General features: G+C 41.9%; 3 protein-coding genes across 3 annotated transcripts; 2 read left to right on the top strand and 1 right to left on the bottom strand.

Moving 5' to 3' along the window:
- Nucleotides 1–178: 178 nt before the first annotated feature.
- LOC131892232 (jouberin-like) lies at nucleotides 179–2307 on the top strand. The gene has a single exon (XM_059242022.1). It carries the CDS (start codon nucleotides 544–546, stop codon nucleotides 2275–2277), a length of 1734 nt encoding a protein of 577 aa, XP_059098005.1. The 5' UTR covers nucleotides 179–543; the 3' UTR covers nucleotides 2278–2307.
- LOC131892240 (pantetheinase-like) lies at nucleotides 2292–5196 on the top strand. The gene is made up of 7 exons (XM_059242032.1): nucleotides 2292–2614; nucleotides 2672–2812; nucleotides 2883–3034; nucleotides 4012–4226; nucleotides 4286–4483; nucleotides 4560–4883; nucleotides 4951–5196. The coding sequence occupies exons 1-7, from the start codon at nucleotides 2414–2416 to the stop codon at nucleotides 5181–5183; spliced, it is 1464 nt and encodes a 487-aa protein (XP_059098015.1). The 5' UTR covers nucleotides 2292–2413; the 3' UTR covers nucleotides 5184–5196.
- On the bottom strand, nucleotides 5189–22152 carry LOC131892221 (voltage-dependent calcium channel subunit alpha-2/delta-3-like). Its single transcript, XM_059242010.1, is given in 27 exon segments — nucleotides 5189–6522; nucleotides 6595–7257; nucleotides 7330–7596; nucleotides 7674–7820; nucleotides 7959–8147; nucleotides 8482–8578; nucleotides 8738–8776; nucleotides 8848–9072; nucleotides 9142–9283; nucleotides 9349–9420; nucleotides 9922–9957; nucleotides 10115–10228; nucleotides 11417–11434; nucleotides 11929–12003; nucleotides 12075–12155; nucleotides 13836–13892; nucleotides 16713–16799; nucleotides 18423–18497; nucleotides 19044–19325; nucleotides 19585–19721; nucleotides 19784–19905; nucleotides 19972–20437; nucleotides 20510–20641; nucleotides 20710–21028; nucleotides 21098–21208; nucleotides 21280–21361; nucleotides 21466–22152. Coding segments are annotated over 27 exon segments (4539 nt in total). The 5' UTR covers nucleotides 21678–22152; the 3' UTR covers nucleotides 5189–6230.

Genomic DNA, 22152 nt, shown 5'->3' on the forward strand with positions numbered 1-22152 from the left:
TTGGCATTTCAACTTTTAAATAGATTTAATACGATGAAAGTGACTTGCCTTTAATTGTATAAACCTAAATTTCTATTAAGCAACATACTTTTTAAGAGGGCTTTGGGGTACCCCGTCCATAAAAGTCAATTGTGATGGAAAAAACGCTCATAGTCCTTATTTTTAGAAGTCTATGGCATAACAAACATTGAAGTACCTAGTTGATTTCATTAGAGCAGAAGCATGAAATTCTGAATTGGTTTACTTTTCCGAATCTGCACATTTGCATAAAGCAGATTATGTTTAACTTGCTTCAGCCAAGCCGCACATAACCTAAGACACAAGATCAAAGTCAGATCTTTTGCACCGAAATTTGAGCTTCATACAAAAAATCATTTATTTCAGTTGGAAAGTTAGCATGCCTTGTTTAGGACAAAATGGAATTGTAACACAGCTTCCGGGCGGAGGTATTTATCGTCCCGGAAGCCTTTCTCCAAGTACCTGGATTCAACTTGGGAATATTTGTGAGTGGAAAAATACACAGGACGAGAAAAAACAGTCGAAATGCCCAAAGATCATTCACAAAAGGCCAAGAAGGCTAAACCGTCGAAACCATCAATGGTCGCCTTAGACGAGAGGATTTTTGGCATATTCATTCATTCAGCTGACACTCTGAACCTAAATCTGCACGTCTCTCACCCTGTTGTATGCGTGATTTTAATCGACCTCGAAACTGGGAAACAAGTGGATAAACCCGAGAACGCCAAGCATGTCACCTCTTTCTATGACGAGGAGAACGTGAAAGAAATTCTACCCATGATGACCCAACCCTGCTCTTTCAAAACCTCAAAGTCATTGGTGCCAAAGTGGGACGAACTGATCTTGTTCAACGTGGACTTCTCGCACTTAGAATCCTTGCGGAGCCATCTAGGCGTGTTTTTTGTAATACGAGATTTTGTTACCATGTCTTTGGCCAATAACCAGGCCAAGTACAAATCAGGCTGGATTGATGTTGCCTGGGCTTTCTTGGTCCCATTCCCGGAAGGATATCCTCCCAATGTTGGGAAGAAGCTTCGGCTTCAGCTGTTTCAAGGGGGATCAACCCGAGGATCTGAACCCTTATCTCACACGCTTTGGACTTGGTGGAAGAAGAGGCGACATCTCAAGTATCCTTCCACTTTGTTTGTCACGGTTCAATCCATGAAACCCCCGGAAGCGAACCTAGAATCAGATCCAGAGACCATGGAAGGGCAGAAAGAAGCCTCCAAAACCAGAGAAGGAGTATTGAATGTTCCGGCTTGGAGTCGTCATCGTGGCCAAACTTGTGAAATCCCCAAAGCAAAAGAGGTGTCCATCGAGGCACCGGATGACAGTGAGGTCTCTTGCATGCGGTTTAGCCGAAGTGGAAGGGCTTTAGCTGTTGCTTTTACTCGAGTGAATGGCTCTTCAACGATCCATGTGTTTCATGTTCCATCTTGGCAGTTTATCAAAATCATCGGTAGTCACCCTGGAACGATCTACGAATTGGATTGGGATTTGGACGACACCGAAATCGTTTCCGCTTCCGCAGATCGGACTGCCGGTGTCTGGAGCATCCACAAGGGTACCAGGAAGCTCCTAGAGCATCCCTCATTTGTCTATTGTGCTCGTTTTCACCCCAATTCCCCTAATGTGGTCATATCAGGCTGTTACGACAAAGTCATCCGAGTTTGGATCCGAAATCAGGATTCCAAATTTCTCTTGGCCGAAGAGCTCATTTCCCACAATAGCTTCATTTCAGCCCTTGAGCTTGATCCAGACGGTCAGAATTTATTCTCAGGTGATGATGAGGGTTTCATTAGGATCTGGGAAGTGTACGGAGCTCAGAACATTGAGTCCGATAACCGAATCTCAATTCGCATGAAGAAAGAGATTCAGCTACCTGAGTTTCGCGGGTACCGAATTCAGAGTCTTCAGATGCATCCTGGCGGAAGACGCCTTCTAGTTCATTCATCTTCGTTCACATCCTCGTTACTTATGATTGATACCAAGCTATCTTCAGTAATGCAATCCTTTGGGTTCGAGTCTGGCCGGAGAGATAAGAGTGATTGTTCTGTATCCCCTTGTGGTTCTTTTGTATTTGCAAGTAGCCTCAACACTGGAGTGATCGTTTTTGATACAGACACGGCCAACGAGAAGCACAGATATGAAATGGATGACATCAAACCTAAAAGCATCACTTTCCATCCATTCGATAACTTTCTCATTGTTTATGGCCAAATTGGCGAAGCTAGAAGTATCCTTGTATTCAAAGCTTGAGTTTAAAATATATCACATTCTGCTTGGATATCCGGAAATATTCTGTTCAAATACATTGGTTAGTCACAACCTTATCTCCAAAACATGAGCCTGCTGTTTGGGTAGATCTTTTCTCTTTGGGTACCTTGTGATAAACATGTTAGGAGCGCTTTTGATACTCTTTATTGTGGTTTGGGGAGGGTGTTTCCTGTATCAAAACGAAATTGATCGATCTTTTAAAGCAGCCGTGGTGGAATATGTTCCATTAGAACGAAATTTCAGTGCTCAAAATCCTCTGGACTATGTTCTCAGCAATGTTAAACAATATGCTGAAATTGTGGCCACCTTGAAATCACAAGTAAGTTTTCAAAACCAATGGGCTATGCATTTCCAAAACAGAACTCTTTGTTTTTAGGGTGTGGATTTGGTTGTCTTTCCTGAGTATGGTCTCACCTCATCCGGGTTGCATTCGCTGCCTCAAGAACAATTTCATGACATGATGCAGGAATTTCCGCCTTTAGGCATTGGAAACTTTGACAATCCCAATCCTGAAAATGTAAATTCTTGTTGAAGTTCTTGTTGTTCAGTGTCAATACCGTGCATGTGCTGACACGCTGTCTTTGCAGAAGGTGCTAAGAAGTCTTCAGGAAATTGCCAAGAATAACGGACTGTACTTGGTGGTCAATTTAGGCACGAAACTGGAGGACCCGGATACGCATGAAACTCATTATTACAACACAGCCTTGGTTTTTGATCGGCTTGGAAAGATCGTGGCAAGGTACGTTGTTTAGCTCTCAAACTAACTCAAGTTTCAAATTTGGACCAACGTACTCAGAAAGATTATTGATCGTTGAGAGTGAAAAGGTTGCATGTGTAAGCTCATTAGACTGCCAAACAATAATTTTTAGAGAGATCCGAAACAATCTTCCAACAAGTCCAAACCACAGGCATTAAAATCCAAAGCAACCATCCATGACATCCGAAACAGTCTTCCAAGGAGCGAGAATTTACTTTTTTCTCCCTGTTTTATTTTCCTCCTACTATCATGAGCTCTACTAGTCTGTAAAAATAGTCAAAACAGCAGCCCTCAGGGCCCAACATAATAGATGAATAAATAAATGACCGGGAGCGGCAACTGTGACAGGAAACCCGACAGTATCACGTCAGGGTGGCCAGTATGGCGGACTGTGATGGACGCAAAGTCCGCCATGTTGTTTACTGGTGATGACAAATCAAGAACTCCCAGGGGTGCATCAAGAGAATGCGCCTAACAACATCAATTTCCATGTTATGGAAAACCATTTTGAAGGACATGATGTAAGTTGAACATTTGAGACCGGGAAAGAGGAAAAATGCGGAGATGGGACTGGAACTAAATTTGATTCATTCAGTGTGGTCGTAGATCTAAGGCGTCGACGTGTTCTTCCGATTTCATTCCCCTGATGCTCGAACGGCCTTTGTTATTAACATCTTTCGAAAATAGAGGTCAATGATATGGTAGATGACACTATTTTTTATAAATTCCTACCCATTTGTGTCTCAGAAGGTATCATACAAATATGAAATGAGGGCTTAAGCACGACACATTTTTAACGAAATTAAGATTAATGACTTCGGTGATTTCAAATCCAGTTTCTTTTGTCATAGCTTTCTTCAATAGTGGAATTTACAAAGTTTTAAACGTAAATGCACATATGTAAAATATACACCAAGGCACTTCAACAAAATTTCAGACCTGAGATTGATTTCTTTCAGATATCGGAAGTATAATTTGTATGGAGAGGAGAATTTGTTTTCGAAACCCAACTTACCCGATGTCAGCTATTTCGACACCGACTTTATGGTCCGATTTGGATTATTAATCTGCTTTGACATCAATTATCCCCGACCATTTCAAGACCTCGAGGACCACAAAGTTGACGTGATTATCCTGCCTGCGGCATGGGTTGATGAGTTGCCATTCCTTACGGGTTCGATTTTGCCGGCACAATCTTTTCTTCTATTTCTAAATCTTCCCTTCCTCTTTCAGCCATCCAGTATCACTCCGGATGGGCGTTAGCTAATAAAGTCACAGTATTATCATCTGGACTCCATGACCCTCAAAATGGAGCTGTTGGTGCGGGAATCTATCACGGTGATTTCGGAATCCTGAACTATACGTTTAACCCCAGGATATCGGAGTCTCTTGCGGTTATTTCAGAAGTCCATTTTAACCAAGACCAAGAAGGTAAAATAGCTTTATGCTGCCCTAAGTCGACGAGTGTTCCAGTTCCAAATACGCCATCCTTACATATATATTGCAGCTAATCCTCCGATACCTCGTGATCCAATCAGCCATAACAATCACAACTTTTTAGAACAAGATCTAACAGCCTATGATTTTAAGCACTTAAGACACGGATTTCAAGACGAAAGGATTTCTATGAGTCATTATACTGAGTGCATGGTATCCGTTGAGCTGGAGATCCCCGACAACTTCACAGGGTCCTACGTAATGGTTGCGTTTCATGGTGTCAGAGGATTTGGTGGGGGTCGATATCAGCTTGGAATCACGTCATGCGGAATTGTCTTGTGCCAAAATCAGGCTTTCACATCATTAGAGTCATGTGGCAAAAGACCAAATCTTGGTGAGGCATGCCTGATCATTTTGATCATAAGGACACCGAAAGTATGGACTGCTTTTTTGTTCTTTAGGAGAGTTGGGCGAGTTGCCAACCGTTAAATATCTTCATTTGGAGCAAACGCGATCTGAGGACATGCGATTGATGCCTGTGGCTATGGATTTGAATCTACAGCCTTTGAATCAAAGTTTGAGTTCCTTTGACCAGATTAATGATAAGTCGGTCATTTTGGTCAAAGAACCCATGTCTAATTTATATTCTTTTGGTTTTTTCGGTCGGTTGTTCTCATTAGACAAACAAAACTAAACATCTGCAGGAATTTGTGGACAATGTATTTCAGTAAGAAGTCTAGGAAATGAGCGAGGAAAATTGAAAAAAAAATCGAGTTGGATAGAAGTGAAACTTGGATCCAAGATGACACAAATGAAAGAAGATACTTGGGAAGGCAAAGTGTGACCAAATTGATGTAATATATCAGTGGACAGAGGAGGATTGCAAATAGAGTCAGAGTCTCTTCATTCAACACGCAAAACAGCAATCAACAAATTAAATATCTCTTGGATTTGAAGTAACAATGAATAATTAGGTGAGGGTGAATACGCGTACATCTTTGTGATTAGATTTGAATATTTTCATCTGGATAATTGCCTATAAGGTTCTGATCTTATTGGCATAAGAACAGTTCTTTCGGGGTAGAAAGAGTTACTTAAGTTTTGTTTGGAAGACATGGATTCTCACAGATCTGTATTACAAAGTGGAGCAATGAATGCATGTTGTTGGGGGAGCTCTGAATCTGAAAAGAGCGATCCTTACAGCAGCGATGAAGTGAGCCAGTTTTTGTCTTCAAATCACAAAAACATGGCCGGAAAGCAAAACAATCACTTCATGCATTGAGCAGGAGCTTGTTCAAATTTTAAGAGGTCCGCTTAGATATCGCCAATATGAAACAAGTGGCTAGATGTGTGGCAACACTGAACGTTAACGCAAACCTAGGTACTCGGTACGGTTCAACCGGTTTAATCTCACGGAAGCGAAGTGCCCAAGGGAATAATCAAAGTTGTGCCAGAGTTACTTGAAAGTTAGTGGCTTGTCATTATCCGGACTGGTTGACAAGAAGTGGAATAGTTTGGTTCTGGGGAGCACGAGACTTTAGGGGCTCAGCGGCCCCACCTCAACGAGGCACATTGGCCTGAAAGCAAAGGAATTGCAATGGCGCCTGTGGCATTCATGTTTGGTGTCAGGATGACCTCCTTTTGTTCACTTTTATGGTTGTGTTTTTGAAATCACCAGATATGTTCTTGGTTGGTTGTGTCACAGCATTTGGACTCAAGAGTTGAAGCACGTCTGTCCATTTTAATGAAGTAACAACAAGGCTGCGAAGGTGGCCAGAACCCAGGACAAAGTGTGGACATGCCCTTTGCCGCACAATTTGATTTCAGTTTCTTCTGGATGATAGTTGTAACAATGGGTGGGCTTTCGCCTATGGATGTTGTACTTCAACCTCTCACAATAAGCTGTCTCATTCACCGGACCGTACTCAACCTTCGTAGGTTCAATGGAAATTTTCGTTGAAAAACATGGACAGAGCTTATCCGCCACAATTAGGACCAAATTCGTGTGGGGAATGAGCTGAACACTGAACGGTCTGAAATTTAAAGTCAAAGAAATTGTTAACACTTTAAGTTGTCAACCTTCATGTTCTTGGTCAGAAACCCACCTTTCACAATCGCTCTCGTGGCAATTGCTTAGCTTGCCCTTGACGGGGACGGGCTTCCCGGTAGTCTTGTTGGGCTTGTAGAGTTTCTCGTCATTTAGTTCATAAAGAATGACCTGCTTATCGCAAGGCTTCGGTGTGGTCTTGTTGATGTAAGTCATCTGCAGCAAAGGAATCGGACCACCGTCCTTGATGGAAAACTCGTCCATCAAGGGGTCGTTTTGGTTGTCATAGGGGTAATTGGAGTTAGGATCGTAATATGTGGCGTCATTGTACCCGTACTCCAGGGGAAACTCCTCGTCACCCACACCTTGAGGAAAGGCGTAGGTCCAATCCGGATTCCACATGTGATGAATCTCAAAGCGAATGATCGTCCAAGCCACTTGGCCAATCATGTAGTTCATCAACCAAGCAACCAATTTGAAAGGGGTGAGAAGCATGCTGGCACTGCCACCCTCTGCCTCGGGTTCCAAGCAAATCGCTTGATAATCGTAGATTCGAATTGGCCGATAGATGTTGTGCTGGATCAAACTCTCGAGAATGGTGCCATCAACCTCGCCAAAGAACTTGCCCGTATCCACGGGATCCTCTGAGATGATGACAAAGCCGTTATTGTCCACCACATAGCATTCCAGATCCTCGGAAGCGCACGTTTTATTGCAATTCCTGAAAGACGAGGGGGAGTATTTACCCCGAATGATTGTATCCCGCTCGCCTTCACAATGGAGCACTTTTTACCTGGTTCCTGAGACACATTTTTGAGTTTCGTTGAAGAACATTTGTCGGAAAATCTCATAATCGATTTGCATTCCAGCCACAGCTGCCGGGGTCTTTTGACTGCCTCGACCCACCATAATGGCATGTGTGGCTGTCACCTTGGTCCTTTTCTCTCCCACATCAAATGGAATCGAGTAGACGAAGGCTTTAGGGTCGACCTTGTGATAGTCTACAGCTCGCTTTTACCAGGTTTCCTCCGTGGCTTTGTTATTGATATCCGAAAAGTGCCTGAGTGAGATTTTAGAACATTGTTTTTTCTTTTTAATATGACTTATTATTAACACCTGCATTCTGCCATTGCTTACGGTTCCTTGATCAGAGTGGGTGTCTCTTTGTTTCGGTCATCCTCTTTTGGATCCACAAAAAGATGAGAGTGATCTGCAAACCTCATCAATCCGGATCTCGTTGCAATGAATGCCAACTGAATGCCAACTCGTTTGTATGTTTCATTCCTGAAGAGCGTAAATAAATCGAAAATAGAAATTAACAATGTTTAGGCAAATACATCACTAAATTATGCTATGAAACAGGCTTGGAGGTTGGTTAATTGCACGATCACTGTTAGTGCATGCCACTCCGCACAAGCTTACTGCTCATCCTGTGGATAGTAATCAGGATAAAAGTTATTTCTTCTCATATTCGGTCTCCTAGGGCTATAATATTCGGGCTCTTTAACCAATACAATTGGTTTAGTCGTCGTAGTAAATATCTCCTCATTGGTTTCATTTGACCCGTTGTTGGCAGCGGGCATATCGTTCATATAACCATCAAATCTCATTCTACAGTAGACCAAATGAATCACATCATTTTGGGAGTCTGATCGTTACCAAAGATGAACATATCCTTAGATGACCTTAAAAACTAATTGAATCCGAGTGTGAGCTGCGATAAAATGTCCTTTTGTTACCTGGAAGTCAGTTCAAAGAGCATTCCTAGAACTGAAGCTGCTGAGTTAAAACTCCTAAGTTGTGCAATGCAAAGAATGAATGGGACAAAAACGGGGAAAATGGGAAAGAAAACGTGATTGATTAATAATAACCATGGTGATCGTCTAAATGTGCAACTCGACAAAGTGTGCCAGGAATATGATCAATTCTTTTAGAAGGAACTTACGATAAAGCTCCACGTCCATGATGTGGGCTACGTTGTTTTTCAAAATCTTTTGTCACGACTGCGTCGAAAACCAGGGAATTGATCAAGTCTCGCTCACCTATACAACAAACAAATAATTAATGAATACTACTTACTAATGCGATTATTCCTGCAAAAAGTGGCACAGTTTGTGAATATCAAGCTTCTCATTAGAAACATATCTGGCCAATCTGATTTTACTTGATTAGCATGCTCTAAGTCAGTATGTCACACTTACAAACATGTGAGTTTCTATCCATCTTATCGATGCCATGAGCTGCATGATGGTTTTGAAGAAGCACAAGGGTTAGTTATGAATTAGTTAAAACTTAAAAACACATCACTTACATTTCACACAATTCGGATCAAAGTGCTCTGTGTTGGTACATTTTGGCAATGGTCGAACGCTTGGTGTGCCCCATGACCAATTAGGTTCTTGCATCTTGATCAAGAAGTGCTTGAGAGTATCTTCAGGAGAAATAAACTCGCGATTATGATCACCAGCGTAATTATACTGGCAGTAGATCCAATCCGGATGGACTCTCCAATTTGTGTCCTCAAAGAGCGATGAAACTGAAGGGAAAGACGGAATTCAATCAAAACATGGCTCTTATACTGGTTAACCTTGGACAGGATCTTTACCATTGAATTTGGCCAGAGGAACCTCAATCTTGCCTTCCACGCGGAACTTTCCGTAATCTTGTGGAAGCGCAATCCCAAGGGAAAATGGAGTATTCACCAATGGATGATAGAAATAGTCCATGGTTTTCACTGTGGCGCGTTTCTACAAGTTGAAACATGGTGTTAGGGTTTTGCATCGAGGGCCTTTACTGTAATTAAGGAGCTTACCATGTCGTCAAAATGTTGCTTGACGGTTAGGAAACTTTGGCCTTTGATTTGGTTGACCATGTCGTGCCGCATCTAGAGATTTACTTAGAGATTAGCTTAAGTCTTAAACGGCAGAACGGCTGAAGCCAAAGCACGTGTGAATTGTGAGCTATAATGGAGAGTTGATTTCCAATAGATATACTTTCGAATCAAATGTTGAAAATACAGTAATACAGATTTTATAACGTTACTTTTCATAAAGGTACTGCTAAGTTCTTATTACTATTTCTTGAGCAAATGAGTTTCAAAAAACTCTTCCAAATTTACAAATGAAATGTTCCGTGGCCTACATTGGAAGAATACGTAAATGGACCAACAATTTTAATCATGATACAAAGAATAGATTTCTATGGCTTCGTGTGCATTGAGAAAAAGCATACGGCAAATAATACATGTGAGTGTAATCAATTGTAATGTGGTATAAGTAATTCCAAACAATGGTGAGTTTTTGTCGTGTTTTCGAAAATCGTGTCGGTCAAAAAATCAAAACCAAATAGAAACCAAAGAAAACGCTCGGAAACCAAACTTAGATACCTTAGTTTCGTAATGTCGATTACCGACAAACGCCAACTGAAAAAAACCGAATTATGATTGTATCCCGAATCAAACGAGCATTGCGATTACTCTTCAAAATTTGAAAGAACTAAAGTGGTAATAATTTGATTAGGGGAGCCATGCAGAATTCATCTGTAAGCAATGTCATTTGTTGAGGACAGGTTGCACTTACCGCCAATAACTCGGAATCATTGGCCCTAGGTTGGGCATCCACTAACCGGTCAAACACGAGCTCAACCTCAGCCAAATCCACACTGTTGTAATTTGGCTTGAGAATCTCTTGGAACTGAAAAACGGAAAGTGTGAGCGGACCAAGAAGTAACGAAGGCTCCAAGTCTAGACAGGCAAGTTGAAATGGGCTCGGGGAAAGTTTAGGAAGTTCCAAAGAACGAGTTGGCCGTACTTTGGAAGGGCCACTCGCTCTAAGTTCAAGGTCTACAGGACGAAAACATCAAGAAAGTCGATTGGGCGCCCGTTTGACTTGGAATTTGGGCGAAAATTCGAATTGGAATGCATGCGATTGTGTGTGCGTCCTTAAATGAGATTAGTCCTCTAACTAACACTGGTTTAATCCAAGGTCGATAACGTGAAAGTAATGATCGTTTCCTTTAATTCCAATTTTTAGTAGTGACAATGGTGATGTTTCCGGTCGGTTCATGCTGGAAACCGGTATTTTAGTGAACGTCAATTGGCATTGAACTATCATTATTCTTGCTAAGCCATGAAAAGTCTATAACCAATTGTCGTTTAACCGTGTTATGAATTCACAATAGGTGGGCGTCCCAAAAAGCTAACTTATTTTCTAGCATTTGTTACTCATTTAATATTCTGCCAATTATCTGTTTCTTTGTTGGTTTATGAATTGCAACTTATGAACAGCTTTTTTGAACTCCATGTAACGATAAAATTTAGAATTACGCTTTGTATTTTTTGAACAATCATTTAAACAAAGTTAGCTTTTACAACGCACCACCCACCTACAGCCATCATCCACAGAGTTGTAAAATTCAAAAGCTTTGCTTTTAGCATACTCTAAATGTTACATCTCTGTGACTAAACCCACATTGAATGTGAAAAGCGTGGTTCACTCTTAAACAATATCCTAAATCAAATTAGCCCTAGAATGTAATATATGTGTCTCATCACTTGTTGGTTCCATCCATTTTGCTTTTTTATATTTGTGAAATGGGGTTGTGGACACCCTGGATTGATTTCTAAAATACTAAACTAGATAATCAAACAGCTGCTAGGCAAAGAATGTATGTACAACGCCGCACATTGAAGCCAAAGAAGCCAGTTTCAGAGTTTGAAAGTGCAAACGACGCTTCTTAGTTGGGTTCAAAGTGCCAAAAATTGGTTTCAATTCCAGATAAAAGGGGAGAGTGGATCTGTTTTTTGGTGGTTGTATCAAATACGTTGTAAAACCTTAAATTACACACATCAAGAGTCTCAACATGTTTAAATCTGCATTTACCCGTTCTGTTCTGGACACCTTTTGAGTTGATCAAAGTGAAAAAGAAATATGCTCAATGAAAATATGATGGATTTGAGACATGACGTACACATGAATGGTCTTTCTTTGTCCTCTTAGCCATCTTTATCCACCATTGACGGATGAAAGGCTTGCTCACGCAACCTGGCCTTTATTCGTAAAAACAAATATGTTTTAAGCCAACTTCAAGAGTGCCGAGGTTCTGTTCGAGCCTACTGAATGTGAGCACTTTCATCCGTCTGAACATCAAGAGATGAATTTGAACTTGTCCGCAGACAAACAGAAATAATATAGATAGGAATGAAAGAGATGAATGGATCACAAAATGGAAATGAGTTTGCCAGGAGGAGAACTACTTGATTTGGACAACAGGCTTTCAAAGTAGTTCTCTCAATGGTAATTTTCATAAATGTAATTAGAATGTGACAATAGAGAATGACATGAAGAAAATGGATGATTTACAGGAAAACATATGGAAATAAGAGCTCTCTTACCATGGGTCTTAAGTCCGGATGGTACAAGATGTACCCATTATTGTTGACTGCAAAAGAGTATCCATTGACACCAAGCTAGAAATGGGAATTCCAAAAAAATGATTAAGGTCACATCATGTTGTTGTCTATTTATATCTGCTGTATACCTTGTGAGGAGGGGTAAGTTTTTCGATCTCTCGAATGGGAACATCAGTTCCAGAAACGCCCAAAAGCCTTGCAATGCGAACCTAAAAAATCAAATGACCACTAAAGCATGATGTAACACACTTTAATGAAATAGGGAACGAGTTCCAAAGATAAACCAAAGACAAAAACGTATTGGAAACAGGTTTAAAATATGTGTGAATTTTACGTTCAATGGCTAGGTGTCTCAAATACATTGCCGTAGATTAAACTAGGACTAATTGCACAGAACTCTTCTAAGTTGGTGAATGTAAAGCGGTTTGGTTGGTTCTAGGCATTTTTGGTCGGTTGAATAACACGAATTGACGTCACAACAATGACTGTACTGGTTAGGACAGGACTCGCACAGGAGGTGAGGACAGCAATAAGTGCATAGTGGCGTTTGGTTGCCGGGTTCATGATTCTCAATCATTCACTACTAATACATGGTGGATGTGGGTTATAAGGGAATGACAACTGGGTAAACGTTTTTGATGATGTTAGATTTTCGCAACCCTGACAATCGTTGACGTAAGCATGCATCAGCCCTATAAAGGACTAACGGGTTATTGTCACTTGGGAGTGTTGTATATCGTTTTGGACTTTTGGTTTCCCACAGTTTAAAAAGAGACTGTCAACTAATTGCGTTTAAGAATAAGGACTTTTGGAAGCGAGGGTGTGACTTCACATTGGAGAGCGATATCTTAAAAATTAACCTTTGGACAGAGAGGACAATACTGACAATTGGAGTTGTTGTGGCAGCCAGAACTACGGCCCACTCCTTGGATTGCTACTTCTAAATGGATTAAAGACATGGTGAGCGTCCAATTTGTTTTTGGCCCTCGAACTTGGCCACGCCGAGCATGTTTGACGACACGAACAACAGCCACCAGTCCTCTAATACCCGGATGCATCTCGACCAATCACGTGTGCTTGTGCTCTCGTAATGAGGCCAAGTGATCGAATGGACATAATCTAGTGGAAAATTGAGCTCGAGCCGAGATTCATGGACGGCACAACAACGAAGGAACTTTCATCCGTTAAACGAGAGAGAAGAGAGAGTTTCGATCTAAATTGGCATGTGGACTGGAATTTGAAGACGACACAAGATAAGAGTAACGGGTGGTAAGATGGATCAATTAATATTGGCTTAGCAGGGACGCAGCACAGCAGAACACTACACCAAGTTCAAGACTAACGCGTGAACAAATGAGGGACCAGTCTTGATCTTCAGTGGGAAGTTTAAGAAAAAGCCATCGAACTGCTGATTAGTTGGGAGCAGTTTTACACTGGAGACGTCCTCCCCGGGATTTGGTTACGTACGAGTTCAGTCTAGGATTTATAGTATACTGGTACGCAGTTGGTTGGTGCTGGTACTTCTTAGTACCATGTTCTGGTTTTAGAAGATCGAAAAGAAATGCCGAGTGAAAATGTGGAAACATGCTCCAGTGTAAATCCACCCCAAGATGGACTAGGTGTAGAGATCGAATAGCTAATACCATATGACTCGTTCTGGACTAGACTTTTATGATGAAAAAAGGAAGCAATATATGTGAAGGGTACGGACTAACAAATAGCTTGATGATTAGAATAGCTGCGGCAGTAGTGTCTATTGAACGACAATTACGATGTTGAGTAACTTGGAACTGCTTGCTGTGGTATTTCGTTAAAGGCTTAGGAGTCGCAGCACTACGAAAAAGTGTGGCACTGTGGACTCTGCTACGCAGATTAGAATCATAGGTCACCTTTTTGACAACGTCAACCTTCTTCTTGTCAGACACCCGGACACTTTCTGTGTAGTTCTGCAGCAGGAGGCCCGGAATGAATGAGTGAATGTGAGTGGTGATCCATTCACGGATGAATTGGTTCACAGTAAGGAGGAAGGGACACGAGGAGGAGAAATAATAAAGACACATGAGAACATCTGAGCATACGGCTAACGGATCCTCTTGTGATGATGCATCATTCATGGGCTATTCACACATTGGCGGTTGAGGTTGGCACACCCGGTCATTCACTCACTAGGCTACAACTAGCTCGCCCACGAACTCGTGGTCCATCCCAAACATACGTAAAGGTCACATTAGCTTCTGTCCATGATGAACACGCGTGTGAGTGTTTATGTATCTTTGATGATGATTTTTGTGTTCCACACGGTGTTTTTATATGCAAGTTTCTTGATCCAGTTTCGCCCCAATAAGCCTTAGTTTTCTGTATACGTACGCATTTACTTCTAAGCTGAAGGAAAAGTCATGTTCAATAGTTTTAAGGCAAGTGCTCTACGTTTTGTTCAAATCATAGTAGTGCTGTTTGTAGTACGAGGCTCAGAAGCTCCAATATTTCTGAGAGATATGCTCGGTTTTTGATATTCCTTGAATCAATATGAAATTATTGTCCTTATAAACGAAAGCATTTTGCACTGAGACTCTGGTCACCGCAAGTAACTTCCTATAAACTCTGAACACGAAGCTTCCTTAATGTCAATACTTACTGTCGCCTCAATTTTTCATGCATTTTTTTGCTAGCCTAAAATATTTCAACCACTTTTTTGTCATTGTTTACGTTCTTGACATTAGAGAACTATAATTGGTTAGTTCTTGATTGATGGGCAAACAAATGACATTCAGATCAATAACTTTTGAAATAGGTATCTTCAAATAAGAACACACGCTTTGCGTGGAATATTGCTTTATTTGAACAAGGCCATTGGAAAGGTTTTTTTCTTCCCTCGTTAGTTAAGCCATGGCGATTTCCAATATTACCCATCAAAGGTGGTAAAATCCTGCTCGTATGTAACCTATCGGTATTCCGCAAACCCCAAGCAAGTGGTCAGACTATCCCATAACTTGTGAAATAATGTCAAGAACGTCAGTCAATATGTATGGAGTTTTGTAAATCTGATAATCGTATTAATCTTCACCATCACTCGAAAAGGACAAATGGCAATCACCATCATGCCAGTCATGCTCATGTTTTGTCAGAATATTCGTATTTCATAACGGCCAAGCAAGACCATGTCAGCCTCTCCAACGCCCACGGAACAAAGTACATAGTAGTGCATTCCCAGTCAAAGCACACGGAAAGGTGGTGGAAATTCGCTCTCAAAAATAAATCATAGTTGTGATTTCCAAATTCCATTTCAAAATTCAAATCACACTTGTGGTTCCAAAGAATACCTTCACCAATCGTTCCTCCCACTTGGACTCAGCCAATGAGACCAACGTCCTATGAGTGACATTCTTTGGTTGGCGGAAAACAGAAACAAGTTAGTAAGGAAAATTGCTTCTTGCATCTCTGTCCATTGCCCCCTCCCTCTTCCAAACAAAGTCTTATTTGGGATTTATTTTCGCTCGACAAGTATTGTTGCCAAAAGAAATGAGTTGATAGTAGTTGGATGTCGTCATTGGTGGGAATCAGGAACATTCATTTAGGATAGATAGTCGAAGAAGAGCGGATTAGAATAGGCACACCTGAGAAAACCCTAGTTTTCCGCTACGAAAGGGGAACCAAAGGAGGTAAGAGAGAAATGATCCGGACCTTGACCAGTGTCCAAGAGATTCTAATACCAAGCAATCTTGAGTCAGGGGTCAAAGGGAGAGCAAGAAATATATATCTGGGGGTTCGGGGTGGATTGCTTCACAGGGTGTTCCAAGAATACTCAGCCCTTTTTGCGTATCTGATCCATGTCAGTTGGGAACAGCTGATATTTTTGGAATCGTATTAGTGCCAGGGATCATTGATGAGAGCATTCCGTGTCTTGAACAAACTTTTATTGTTGGTGGCGATCAAGCAGATCGTGTCTGGTAGGGTACACACAACTCAAACAGCCTTGCAATTACTTTTTATAGTACAGTGGTTGCTCTTCAGTATTAGCGAAGTTGCTTCAAGTCGGATTGCTTCAAAAAGTTGGGGAGTCCAATCACAAAGAGTTACAAGAGCAATCGCAGGCATCTAGCACTTTGTTAGCGATGTTCAAGCCATCCAAGAAGTTATTGTTTGATTCTCAAAGAGTAAGATAAGAGAGTAAGCCGGAAAAGGAACAAGAAAGTGGAGGAAATCGTTTTCGCCAAGAATATTGTTGTTCTAGTTGATCCTTTCAACAAGCAGTAATGCCAGATTCAATGTGCCGATTTGGTCAAAACTGGTATTGATGTCTCTCTAGCATAATGCGTGAGCTAGGTTATATTTTTGGCGAGGCCAAAGGTGTGTTTTAGTCAAGTTGGAAGGAATAGATGAGGAAAGAAGAAGAGTGAAAATAGAGTTTGGGATGTGGTTGAAAACCAAGGCGTGTTAGAATATGAGATATCTTTTCAGTTCTGTTCAAGAGAGAGATGCATTCGCAAGATCAGGGTCAAAGACACTATGGCAAACCTTGCGGAGAAACGATCCCTCAGGATTCTTCTTTAGACCTAAAGACTCAGGATCCTACATTCAATGCAGTAGGAGGATTGTTTCAGGGAGAGAAAATAAAAGTGTCAGAAAGTTGAGTTTGATGGCAACCCTGAGGGAAGTGTATCTGATTCGGTGAAATGAAAGTCTGATGAGATCGGAGGTAATTAACTTCTTTTCGTTTTGCTCTTATGAAAACCCTATATCCCAAAAGTACAAAAGACGTAGCTTACCGTGTGATTTTTTTTGTCGAAAACTGGGATGCTGACTGAAGTCATCAGTCGATAGCCACTGAATTTGTTCTTGCGCAATTCCGATTCCTGAAAGTATCGATTTTGCAATGAATAATTGCCGTCTATTGGTGAGAGAATATCATAGTGGATGAATTGACAACATTTATTTTAGTAGAGTGAGTTTTTGTTAAACAATCCACACTGACTAAACAAAAGCTTATCTGATCTTCTTTCTCTTGTAGATTCAATTAGTCATTGTCTGACCATGTCAAGTTTAAATTGATACTGCGAGCAAATTAAAGCAATTTTTGTCTGAACTTTCTATTCACTTCAAATGTAAGTTCATACAGAAATGCTCTTGAACAAGCAATAGCTATTGTAAAGATGTTTTTCATACGATATTTCTCTAACAGTGCTGATCTTACTGAGGATCTGGCTCAGTTAAAAGTCTAACTACAAAGCTTCTTTCTACAACAATAGGGGCTACATTGAGATACGTGACAATAATAGTGCGAAAGACACGGATAGTAGATGGCGGGTCATGCAGGTTATCGAGTTCACATGGACATCTTGTTTCTCTGTTTAGTAAGGCAAGACATCTGGCGAGATCTCTACCTCCATCTTGTTTTTGATCATCTGGTGCTTGGCATCCGATTTCTTGGATGATCGAAGAGCGGCCATTTTGGGAGCAAATCGTGACATTTCGGTCATGTATTCAGCAGGATCCAAATTGTGTGCCACCATCTCTTGGAAGGTCTTTTGTTTTTATGTGTTAATTTTTGTGGTTCAGATTGGTGGAGGAGACATGAAGAGCGAGAGAGAGAGGAAAAGAGGGAAGAATAACAAAATCATCGGGCTGGCCATGCTTGAACAAATGTTTTTGGATTGGGTTGGTTTCGTCACAGTTTTTAGTTGTGAGAAACAACGAGAGACGGGAATAGTGATAGATTGTATATAAGCTAAGCGGTTCTGGAAGAGAAGTAGGATTAATAACGAGAATGGGGATGGGGGAATCCCAGCATAAAGCCTCACTTCTCGAGGGACTTTCGAGTCGTTTGAGGGTCCCCTATGAGAACAACACATCGATACATGAAGCAGGATTGATAGCTCGCACAGATCCAAAAACCTTGGGACTGGTTTCATAACTGGTTCTAAACAGGGATTGTACGTTAAGCATAAGTTGTACGGTAATGTCGGTGATGGCTACTGATGGGGGATAAACCACTCCTCTCACATTGCTTCTGGGACAATGCTTTGGTCAAGTGAGTGTAGCAACCAAACGCGGGTGGGTACAAAAATGTATTGTTTCTGTTGTTGTGTTGGTGATGGTGGTAGTAGCAATGATAATCAAAATCATGAAGATTATGATGTTAGAAATAATGATAGCAATAGCCTGTTGTGTGTGTCTAGAATGATAAGCAACAAAGAATCTGGATTCGGATCGTGGAACACTTTTCCAGTGGTGGAATCTCAGAAACAGGTGGAGGAGGCAACATTATAGCAAAACACAGCTGACAACAACAGTCGCCGATGGCAGCTGACGGCAACAGCAACACTACTAGCAGCTCTCAAGGTAGTAGGGGGAGGTACAGGGTGTGCCTGGTCTAGCGGGGTTCAGCCCAGCGTACTCCGGGGGCCCCTGGCTCCTCATATGAACAACGGGAGAAGGAGAAGGGGCCCGCAGAGGGCATGGGTGGGACGGGGACTTACGTCCATATCCATAGACAGGTCCTTGGGTGGAATGGTCCACTTCTGGGTCTTGGCCTCAGTTATCTCTCGAATAAGCTGTACAGAAAATCCAACAAAGAAAGGAATATGGAGAAAACCTTGATGAGATTGGATTGGATTAGCAAACGTGTTTCTTGGGTTTCAGGGGCCAAAATATGAACAGCTGCCTGGGCATGATGGCGGTCCTACCACTTCCGGGCATATTTTCTGTCAGCACGAGGGCTGTGGTTGTTTTTGTTGGTAGTTCTGTAATCTAGCTCGTCTTATCCAAGGTGACCAAAAGCATTTGAGGCAAAGTAGTTGAAATGTGGTGCAATAAGTAGCAGCGTGACCATTGAAGGAGGGTGCAAAAAGCAGACTCTAGTATCATTGCCTCTCGAGAATTAACAAATCAGCTTAGACTGGTACTCGTACAGTTCGTTCATTTTGCCTGAACAAAAAGACCAGAACGACTGTGCATTCAGGAGTAGCATTTTGATAGCTACGAGGCAAGTTGGATACCAAAATCTCCAAAACATACCAGAAGAGCACCACAATCAATAGTGTTGAAAAATGTACGAATATTTGCAGTCATTCTCAAGAAGCAAGAATCTTATTTCCTACCCGTTGTTTCATCTCTTCGTCCTTCTTCAATCGCTCTACATCGCGTTCTGTTAAGTCCCATCGACCATAACTCAAGAAGTTCTCCATTTGCTGCTTGTAAGGCAACCGAGTCAGCTTCTCAAATGCCTCCCGCGCTGCAGCCGTGTCCTCTTCCACGTCCATTTTGGCTAGAGGGTCAGCAGATTCTTGTTGCATCTTCATAATCTTGCGATAATTGGCCGTTCGACTCTTTTGTCTGGATCGCTCTCGAAGGTCCCACAGCCATCTGCTCGTTTTGGGGTCCTAGTGGTTAATGGTTAGTATTTGTGTGAGGATGGTCGGGTTAATCGTTAGGGAAAAATCTGCACAATAACACTCGGAGGGGGAGCCTTTAGTAATGGTTTTCCTACACTCGGAATACAGTCTTACGGCAAAGATCTTTGATCTTCTCATAGGATGGGGCAATTTGATCATCCACAATGGTTTTAAGTCGGTCACCTATGCGTAGCAACTAGTAAGTATTGAACTAAAACCTTGACCACCAAGCTAATCTCAATCCTACCTCAACATCGGCATAAACCCCCGTCCACTGAATGGGATGATCCTCTCTGTACATGACCATGGGTCTGGCCATAACTGGAACATATTTGAGCACTTGCTCCTTGACCTCGGCCAGAGTGGTCACGTGAGCAAAATAACCTGAAAGAAGCTCTCACTGAGTGTCTCTTATTGACTCGTCAGCAATCAATCCTTTGCCTCACCTCTGTTTTGACAAGCCATGTGATTGGCAGCCTTCAAATCTGAAATCTCTCGACCAATCAGGTATGTGAACATCCTGACCGGTTTATGAGGCATGTTATGTAGGCGGAAGATCTCTTCATATCTAGAATAATCAAGAAAGGTATCAGATGGATTCCGCAGTAACTGGGACTCTAACACTATTTCTTACTTGTAAGGCACACCGTCTGTAACGATCATTATGGCTTGGTTACAATTGGACCCAATGTCTGGGTCCAAACGGGCCTCGTGCAACAATTCGAAGGCCACAGTCAAGGCCGAGGTGAAGTTGGCAATCTCTTCAGTCTGAACCTGGTCAACAGCCTCTTGGTATTCCCGGATGTTTTCATTCGTTGCTTGAACCAATTCTGCTCGGCCGTCGAGAGTGGTGAAGCAGTCTACTAATGGCGTTGGGTACTTGGAGAACTTGTAAATGGCCACAAAATCGTCTTCAGAAAGAGTGTCCAGGATGTTTAAAACCACGTGTTTGGCGATCTCTCTTCTCAAACCAGTCATGGATCCAGATGTGTCCAATAGGATAACAATCTCTTTGGGGGATGCGGCGGATTTGATGTACCAATCCCGCATGCGGGCATCATAGAGATCTGGGTCATGATCAGAAGTAAGCCATTTCATAGCTTTAAAGAGGAGAGGGATGGAATTGTTAGCGGCTCGTCTAGAGATGACTAGAGGTTGTGTGGGATAATTACCAGGATATTGACGCATGAAACCGGTTGAACTACCAAAATACTGCCAAGACAAGGACGGATCCCGATTATAGTTGTCCACAAATACTCGGTCCAAGCCTCTTGACCATTTGATGGCATTAACCACTTTTGGGTCTGAAAGATTTAGCCGGTAAGTTGAGAGTTTACTCGTGAAGTTAGATCATGTTTGATTGGAACCATACCTCCATCAAAAACATTGGTAGGAACATGGACAGAGCTCATGTTGGTATTGACGGGAATGCCAGAGAAGTGTTTATTCTCTTCCAGCATGACTCTGGAATATCCAACTCTGAAGCGATCGTCGTCTTCAAGTCGATCAGTAGCGGAGAGATATTTGTCCCAATCATCAATTTGATCCTCGTCGTCCTCGTCAATCACGTTGATCTTCTTGGCATTAAAGTAATGGAACCCGCCCATTCGAGGAGGCTTTTTGAGATAAGTGCCTAAGTCTTTTTCGTATTTGTGATCCAAGGCCAAATTTTCGGCATATTCCATGATTCTCTGTACAAAAGGGGGTAGTTTTAAGACTGGTTTCAAATAAAACCAATCGGACCAATCAATGGACTTTACCTTGATAGCATCAATCTTGTGTTGCATCATGGTCTCAACGTTCATAGACATTTCCTTTACCATTGCGAAACCATCAACTTGAACAGTTTTGGCTCCTTCGCTATGGAATTTCTTCAAATCCAATTTAAAAAAAGAGATTAGTATTCAAAAAAACCTATTTATGCTGAAACATTTTTTTTTACCTTTTGAATGGCATCAAATCGAGTAGCAGCTCTAGCTGTTTCCCACAAAACGCTACCAAAGCTCAGAGCCCAGTTTTCAATTCTGCAAGGGGAGAGGTAAAATTTTCAGATCCAAAGGCATCATGGACTAAAGTGTCCAATCAAGCGCCACCTCCAAATGAAGGAGCCATAAGGCTCGCTACTTACTGAGCATTGGGGATCTTATCCTCTGCCGGAATCCGGGTTCTGGGCTTTTGTTTCCGTCTCTGAGCGCCTTGTCCGACTTGACCCAGACATGTGCTCAAGCACAAGATAACTATAAACAAGGCTTTTATTGTGCGATTCGATGGAGTCATCTTATACGGCAGAAGGACACCCAACATCCTCCACCAGACGCTCCCCAACCACTGGAATCCCATGATCACTTCACCGGTTGTTATCTCAACAAAAGACAATCATTTCACTGTGTATCCTGATTCATTTCACTATCCACCGGAAGGGAGAAATTGCTGGAGAGGAGGACTTGCTGTCCAGGAGGAATCAAGTGCACATCACCTTGAGGAATATATCTACTTTTGCTGGCCTTTGACTGTGGGACAAGGACTGCAAACTCTTGGCAATCTCACAACAAATCAACAGCAAAACAACAACTTTCTCCTGACAGAGATCAGAGTTAGGATGTCTTTGGACGACTCTACACAAGCTTTCTCGTATGTCTCAGGATGTTCGCTCTCATTGCTCACTGGATTGACGAAAGAGTTGTGACAACACTGGAATGCTCAGATATCGTTCAAATGAATATTTTGGGAGCTGAGGTTGCGGAAAAGGACACTTGAATCATTGAATTGCATTCACCAATGCTATGAGCTCTTTCACTCATGCAGCTAGTTTGCT

The sequence above is a fragment of the Tigriopus californicus genome, chromosome 2 (genome assembly GCF_007210705.1).
Source record: "Tigriopus californicus strain San Diego chromosome 2, Tcal_SD_v2.1, whole genome shotgun sequence".
NCBI lineage: Eukaryota > Metazoa > Arthropoda > Copepoda > Harpacticoida > Harpacticidae > Tigriopus > Tigriopus californicus.

Coding starts and splice junctions, on each gene's coding strand:
- LOC131892232 (XM_059242022.1), top strand. CDS start 544: ATGCCCAAAGATCATTCACAAAAGGCCAAGAAGGCTAAACCGTCGAAA.
- LOC131892240 (XM_059242032.1), top strand. CDS start 2,414: ATGTTAGGAGCGCTTTTGATACTCTTTATTGTGGTTTGGGGAGGGTGT. Junction 2,813..2,882: donor ACAATCCCAATCCTGAAAAT/GTAAATTCTTGT, acceptor CTGTCTTTGCAG/AAGGTGCTAAGAAGTCTTCA. Junction 4,884..4,950: donor TGGCAAAAGACCAAATCTTG/GTGAGGCATGCC, acceptor TTTGTTCTTTAG/GAGAGTTGGGCGAGTTGCCA.